Source organism: Microtus ochrogaster, chromosome 15 (genome assembly GCF_000317375.1).
Source record: "Microtus ochrogaster isolate Prairie Vole_2 chromosome 15, MicOch1.0, whole genome shotgun sequence".
NCBI lineage: Eukaryota > Metazoa > Chordata > Mammalia > Rodentia > Cricetidae > Microtus > Microtus ochrogaster.
This window is the reverse complement of record NC_022017.1, coordinates 27,068,608-27,076,197: the sequence shown is the minus strand read 5'-3', so window position 1 is coordinate 27,076,197 and position 7,590 is coordinate 27,068,608. Positions and strand designations below refer to the sequence as shown.

The 7,590-nt window shown below is 43.7% G+C and overlaps 1 protein-coding gene across 1 annotated transcript in view; it reads right to left on the bottom strand.

Moving 5' to 3' along the window:
• The window catches only part of Efcab6 (EF-hand calcium binding domain 6), a 192,704-nt gene that overhangs the window by 144,656 nt on the left and 40,458 nt on the right, over positions 1–7,590 (bottom strand). Inside the window, exon 5 of the mRNA XM_026782404.1 lies at positions 3,034–3,122. Coding sequence (XP_026638205.1) covers positions 3,034–3,122 — 89 coding nt within the window. The remainder of the gene's footprint in view (positions 1–3,033; positions 3,123–7,590) is intronic.

Genomic DNA, 7,590 nt, shown 5'->3' with positions numbered 1-7,590 from the left:
AAAGAGGACAGATCTTCTTGGAAGGAAAAAAAAAAAGAAATCACCCAGGCTGTGTATTCTGTTAGAGGCATACAAAGCAAAAGAGGACAGATCTTGGAAGGAAATCCTCTGAGTCTTTGTCCCTTGTGCCTATCCTCTGCTTTGCACCTCTGTGTCCTTCTGTGCTACATCCCTCAGAACTGCCTTCCAGTCCACTAGTGCTCTCTCCAGCTGTGTTCACTCCACTCTTTTCTCCAACCTGCTCAATCTGCACCTGTAGTATTCAGCATCATGCATCCCATCATGCACCAGCACAATCGGAAGTGCTCTCCTGCTTGGTTTCCCTGTGGTGGCCCCCTTGGCTTTGCCTCTTGTCTTCTTTACTTCAAACGGACAGCAAAACTAAGCATAGGAATTCACTACGATGTGGATCATTATGACTTGGTCGAAGCCCAAAGAGCCCAAGCTGACTATGGAAAGTATCCTCCTCTGGACTCCAATTTCCATTTTATTTTGGCTCCTAGAGGAGCCCCACTCCTGACAGACCACTAACACATTAAAATGCCTATTTATATATATTTAACTTTTTATTCAGCATTTTACTCGTGTTCTGTATAAATGCTGTTCGTGGCACATATCCACAGAAGGAGACTTTATTAGAATGCATGGTCTCCAACCATCAAGAGAATTCAGCTTCATAGTGAGTCATAAATCTTTCAAATTTGGTTTAAATATTTAACCTTTTATAGTTAAGAAAGTAACTTAGGATCCTTCTCACCTCAAATCATCAGACTAAGGTTTCATAATAAGACATACGCAAAAAGATCTCTTACTTTTGGTTTTTCCAGCTTCTTAGTTATTTTTATACAAAGAATATTCAAAGCAGGATATGGTACGCACAACAATACTATCCCACAAATGGAGTGGGATTGGGTCAAGAGTGTGGATACGGAATCTGTAAAGGAAGTGGTCATTCTTCTGAGCAACTGTGGGAAGCAGCTTCGTCTGTGACTTATTCAACACCAAATAGAGCACGTGGGCCTCCCAGCACAGACTATATAAGGGTATGTTTCTGGTGCTGTGATGGGTTACCCAAGACTGGGCAATTTATAATGGAAAGAATTGCTTAGGTTCATGGTTAAGGAGCTGGTTAAAGAACTGGATGGTCCAAGGTAGGGGTCTCTAGTGAGGGCCTCACACTCCTTCAGCTGCTGGCAGAAAGTGGAAGAGCAGGAGGGTGCACGTGGAAAAGAGATCCCGAGAGCCTCTGGCTTCACAGGAGCCACTCCTGAAGGTAAATGATCTAGTCCCAGGAGAGCAAGAGCCTACTATCATGGACACAGCACAACCTTTTCCACCGGTTCTTACCCCAAAACCAAAGGCTTTCCATTGGGCCCCACTCCCGACAATGCCAATCAAGAAATTAAGGTTAATGTGTGAATTTCTGGGGACCCATTCAAACCACAGAGAGGGCCTGATATCTGTCACCACAGAGAGAGTTACTTCACTAGTGGGTTTTTTTTTTTTTTTTTGGTTTTTCGAGACAGGGTTTCTCTGTGGCTTTGGAGCCTGTCCTGGAACTAGCTCTGTAGACCAGGCTGGTCTCGAACTCACAGAGATCCGCCTGCCTCTGCCTCCCGAGTGCTGGGATTAAAGGCATGCGCCACCACCGCCCGGCTTTCACTAGTGGTTTTTAAATTATGATTTAATGAAAAGAAAGTCATAAAGTTTGTTCTCATGGGCTGGGAATACAGTTGCATGGAAAAAGCACTTCTAGCATGTGTGTGGTCTCTGGGCTCAATCTCTTACCACCATTTAAAAAGAAAAAAGAACCACTGAACCATTTTAAGTACATAGTTCAGTAGTGTTCAGCATGTTCAAGACGCTGTGCGTAAGTCTTCACATCTCCCTATCACCTGTGCCCCCCACTGCCCACAGTTCCCCATCACCCACGGCTCTCTATTGCCTCTTCCTCCTGCTGCAATGTTTGTGACTAAGCTGCAGGGGGGAGGGGAAGGGGGACAAGGCATCCACTGTGACTCTATAAAGGCAATACTGAAAGGCACTAACTGCACAGGATCAGACTTATTTCTACTTATGTGCAAAGAGTGTACCACCTTTATGTAGGTATGCAACATGGGTGCAGTGCCCATGGAGGCCAGAAGGGGGCACTGGATCCTAGGAACCAGAGCTATAGTCAGTTGTAAACTCCCAGACATGGTTGTTGGGAACTGAACTCAGATTCTCTGGAAGAGCTACAAGGGCTTTTCTACTGCTGAGTCATCTCTCTAGCCCCCAAATTAAATTATTGTAATTGTTTGCATAGTTCCACAGAAAATGAGGCTTATTCACAGAGCCAGATAAGCAGTGAGTAATTTTCTCACTAAAACAGTATCTCCTAAGCCACAAACTGGAACCCAAAGCATACCTGCTGACAGAGCTACTGAAGGTTATGTGGCAGGCCCCACAGGCTACAATGAGCCAGTGAGCCCTACATTTATGCTAAAACTACAAAGCATAGCCGTGACCTTACAAAACCTTTAACATCCTGTTTTCCTCCATCCAACAAAACACTATCATTTCCCAATGTATGGTACAAAAATGTACAAAAACAACAAATATCAAGTCTGGAATCTTAGCATCTTACTTCAAAATTAAAATCTGGTTTTTTTTCCAGATTTAAAATACATTGTACACAGGATATTTTTAAACCTAACTTTGACCTGTTATGTTTATGTTCTATTACAGCCTCGTTCTTTCTAAATAAAACTTTGACTGAGGATTAAACCCCTAAACATTACGTGGACAGGCTCTGCCCATGCATTTTCCATGGAGACACAGGCATGAGCCGAGCATGTGTTGCACACTGCAGTCCCAGAACTTGGGAGGCTGAGGCAGGAGGATCACGAGTTTAAGGCCAGGGTTATATGGCAAGTCCCAGTCTCAGAGAGGAAAGAAAGTGTTACAGATGTATGACTAGGACTGGCTCTAATGGCCTGTGCTGTGACTCTGATACATCATTTCAAATGTCAAATGTTTAAAAAACCCACTTACCTCTTTATAATGTCTATATTTAGATCAATTCCACCGAATCTGGACAGGAATTCGAGGTATGGCACGTTGCCCGAGCTGGTGAGTGGGATCTACGGTCAGACAGGAAGCATGACAACACGTTAGAGAAGTAAGGCTCCAGCCACAGACACAGAGCAGGCTTCTGTGTCGTGTAAAGTTGTAACATCGAAGCTGCTCAAGGAACAGACACATTAGTAAACATTTGTGAGTCCTTCCCAGGAGTCAGAGCTGATCACGTCCTCAGAAAGCACGGTATGAGGCAGTCTGCGCTCAAGGAAAAGCCAACATGTGTGTATAACATTACCAAACGCCTGACCTGAACTCACCGAACATCTACATATAAATCAAGCAGAAGCCACACAAACATCTCCTATGTGTTATGTGTACTAGAAGTGGAAGGGAGAGCAGAGACATCTATCTAGTTTCAAGAGAGAGACTGTGGCTGTTAAGAGTTATTCTTCTAGTACATTTCTAGTATAATTATTTAGTTATTGGGGAAGCGGTATCATGCCGTGTCATGCAGAGGTCAGAGGACTGCTGGAGGAAGCAGTTCTCCTCTTCTCCCATACGGGCTCCAGGGACTGACCTCAGGCTGTCAGGCTTATGGGCAAGCATCTGTATCCACTGAGCCATCTCACTATAAAGGATACTATTGGGTCAAGTGAGCCAATATGAATTATAGATTAAATAAAATGGTTAAATCAATTGAGATGGGCACTGCATTGTGATTATGCCAGAGGTCAGTCCTTGTTTTTAGGAAATCTATACCCTGAAGTCAGAAAGAACCGCGAGACTGTCAGCTTCTTCGGTGTTTGGAGACTTTCTCCAGAAAACAAAACGCACTTCAGTGTGTTGAAGATCCATGACCTCCCTTGCACAGGGAGCAGAAGAATTAGCTCCATGAAAACAGCTGCATTGCTAAAAGCAAACCACAGAGTCAATACAATTCCCATCAAAATTCCAATGATATTTTTCACAGGAGAAACAAACAAACGAAACAAACCCTACAATTCATACGGAAACACAAAGATCCCAAACTGCACTACAGAGCCTTGGTAACAAAACCAGGCTGGTGCTGACACAAACACAGATGTCTACCGATAGAGCAGACTGAAGGACCAAGAAGGAAAGCTACACACTCCGGCCACTTCCTTCCCAGTGAAGGGCCAGGCATACACTAGAGAGAAGCTGGTCTCCAACTCTTGGCTCATGATGCTGAAACACCGGACACTCAAAGGCTGAAGACCAAACTACATCTCAGACTCGCCCTGTGCCATTAAAAAAAAAGTAAAGAAAAAAAGCATCAAGGACATTTATGTAAGACCTGAAAAACTGACCCCACTGGAGGAAAATGCAGGAGAGATGCTTGAAGATCTAGGCACAGAAAAGGACTTTCTGAAAAGGACATCAACTGCTCAGGAACTCACTGCACAAAGTTCAAAGCTCTTCAGCAGAGGAAACCAACACCAGGGTGAAGCAACAGGCACGGGATGAGAAAAAACTATGCCAACTGGTCATCTGACAGGAAATTAGGATCCAGAATTTATACTGAATAGCCAAAGAACAAATAATCATCAAGCAGGCGAATGAATTGAACAAACTGTTCTCAAGAGCATGCGTGGCTAACAAACACTCGAAAAGATGTCTGACCTCCCTTGTTACCAGGGAAATGCAAATCCAGTCTACAACGTGGGCCTCAGGGGATGTAGTGGGTAACAGTGCTTGTTCTGCAAACACGAGGACCTGTGTTTGAATTCTCGGCACCCATATAAAAAAATAAAATAGAAATAATAGAAATAATTTTTTTAAAGAAAAGGCATAGATATACATGCCCATAAACCCAGCACTGAGAGTAGAGCCAGGTGAACCCCAAAAGCTGTCCAGCCAACAATTCTAAGCTGACATAGTGAGTTTCCTGACCAGCGAGATCCTGCTGCCATGGAGGAAGACATGATGTCATGCTCTGATCTCTGCATGTGCATGCCTGCACACTGACATGGACATACAACCACACAGAGAGACACGTGCACACACAGCACTAGAATTAAAATCTTAAATGACATGATTAATTTTTAAAGCTCCAATGTGTTTCTATCCCACTCCAGTCATTTGGAAAACAAACAAACAACCACAGCAACAAAGGCTGGCCTTTGAGGGAAAGGACCTGCATACTGTGCAGGAATGGAAATTAGCGCAGCCGTTACAGAAACCAATTCGCAGGGCCCTTCCGAAACTAAGAACAAGACTGCCATGAGACCCAGCTGTCCCTGGGTCCATGACAAACCCTACATCTGCATGCCATAGAGATATTTAGACACCCGTGTGTATCATAACACCATTCACAACAGCCAAGCGACGAACCGGCTATGCATCCTTCTGCAGATGAAGGGAGGAAATGTGGGGAACATAACAGCCCTGAAGAATGAGATCGTGTCAATTTCAGGGAAATGGATAGAGCTGGAGGTTTAAGGGAGTAAGTTAGACTCAGGCAGATATAATAAACGTGCTTTCTCTTACACAAGTCTAAGTTTAAAATAAAAGGCATTCTTTCTCAGCCTTTTGGCTAAATTAAGGGTAAAAATAAGACATAGGGAAGTGAAAAAACAGACTGTTGGGGAAAAGGGAAGGGAATGAAAAAGTGATGGAGTTGAGTATGATTAAAGTATGCTACAGCACAGGGTGCGGTGCAGCATTTAACCCCAGCACTAGGGAGGCAGAGGCAGGTGCATCTCTGTGAGTTCCAGGACAGCAAGGGCTGTCATACAGAAAAACCCTGTCGGAAGAAAGAAAGAAAGAAAGAAAGAAAGAAAGAAAGAAAGAAAGAAAGAAAGAAAGAAAGAGAAAGAGAGAGAGAGGAAGGAAGGAAGGAAGAAAGGAAGAAAGGAAGAAAGGAAGAAAGGAAGAAAGGAAGAAAGCTAGCTACAAACACATAGGGAATAGCAAGACCATTGTTTGTACCATAAGTCTTCACTAATAAAAACATATGTACTGGACTGAGGCAATGACTCAGAGGTTAAGAGCACTGACTGCTCTTTTAGAAAACCTAGGATCGGTTCCTAGTGCCCACAAGATGGTTTCCAAGGGATATGGTGCCCTCTTCTGGCCTCTACAAGCACTGCACATACATGGTGCATAAACATACATAGAGGCAAACACACACATAAAATAAAAATAAATAAATCTTTTAAAAATACGTACAATGTACATGTTGAGTATATTGCTTGCATATGTGCCTACACACACACACACACACACACACACACACACACACACACACACAAGCTGAGATCCCAGGAGAAGAAAATAAAGGGACTCTTGTGCCACAGATAACTCAAAACGAGGGATATAGGATTACTGTGCCACAAATGCTTTAGTATCATTCTTAAGGAAGATTTTCTGAAGATTTAGAATTATTTCCAATACAAAACTAATTTTTTAAATGAAGGTAATTATTAAAGGATAACAGATTTTGAATCTAAATAAACATAAGAATATGATCAATATAAATATTTTATAATAAGTCTCATACAGGTTCACATAATGTACTATCCCTCACACCTAATGATCCCCAAGTCTGCACAACTGAACTGATATTTACTTAGCCTGGAAGTATCAGCCTCAAAGCCTAATATCTCAATGTTCCCCGAAGGATAAATTTCTCTTCCCCATTTAAAACATGTGTAACTAGGAAATGAGGCCAGAGGGATGCTGGCTTATGATACGTCTCTGGAGAAGCTTTTCCTGCAAAGGGCACCTGTGACTCCCACGTCTGGTGGTATGTACGCATTTCAGGAGATACGGTAGTAGCAGGTGCTCAGAAGTGTTCCTAACATGACAAAAGATGGGCAAGAACAGGTCAAATGTGTGGCTCAAGACTGGATGTTCTCAGTGATGAGATAAAAGAGAATGGGGACCTGGAGGGACGGCTCAGTCAGTAAAGGACCTGAGTTTAATCTCCAGAAGCCACATTTAAAAATCTGAGAGTCCTTCAACTGGACCTTGGGAGCTCAGTCCAGTGCTCCAATATGGGTGTCTGTCTCTATCTCCATTCATCGCCGGACAAAGGTTCTATGGCGATATTCAAGATATTCAGTGTGGCTATGGGACAAGGGCAGAAGGAGAAAGAAGATGAGCAAGAAAGTCAGGACCGCGAGGGGTTGATCCACCCACTGAGACAGTGTGACTGATCTAATGGGAGCTCACCAAGGCCGGCTGGACTGGGACTGATGGAGCATGTGATCAAACCGGACTCTCTGAATGTGGCTGACAATGGGGGCTGACTGAGAAGCCAATTATAATGGCACTGGGATTTGATTCTACTGCATGTACTGGCTTTTTGGGATCCTAGTCTGTTTGGATGCATACCTTCCTAGGCCTGGATGGAGGGGGGAGGGCCTTGGACTTCCCACAGGGCAGGGTATCCTGCCCTCTCTTAGGACTGGGGGGGGAGGGGAAGGGGAGGGGGCACGGGAGGAAAATGGGAGGAGGGGAGGAGGTGGAAATTTTGAATGGTATTGTTTATAAAGCAATTAAAAAAAA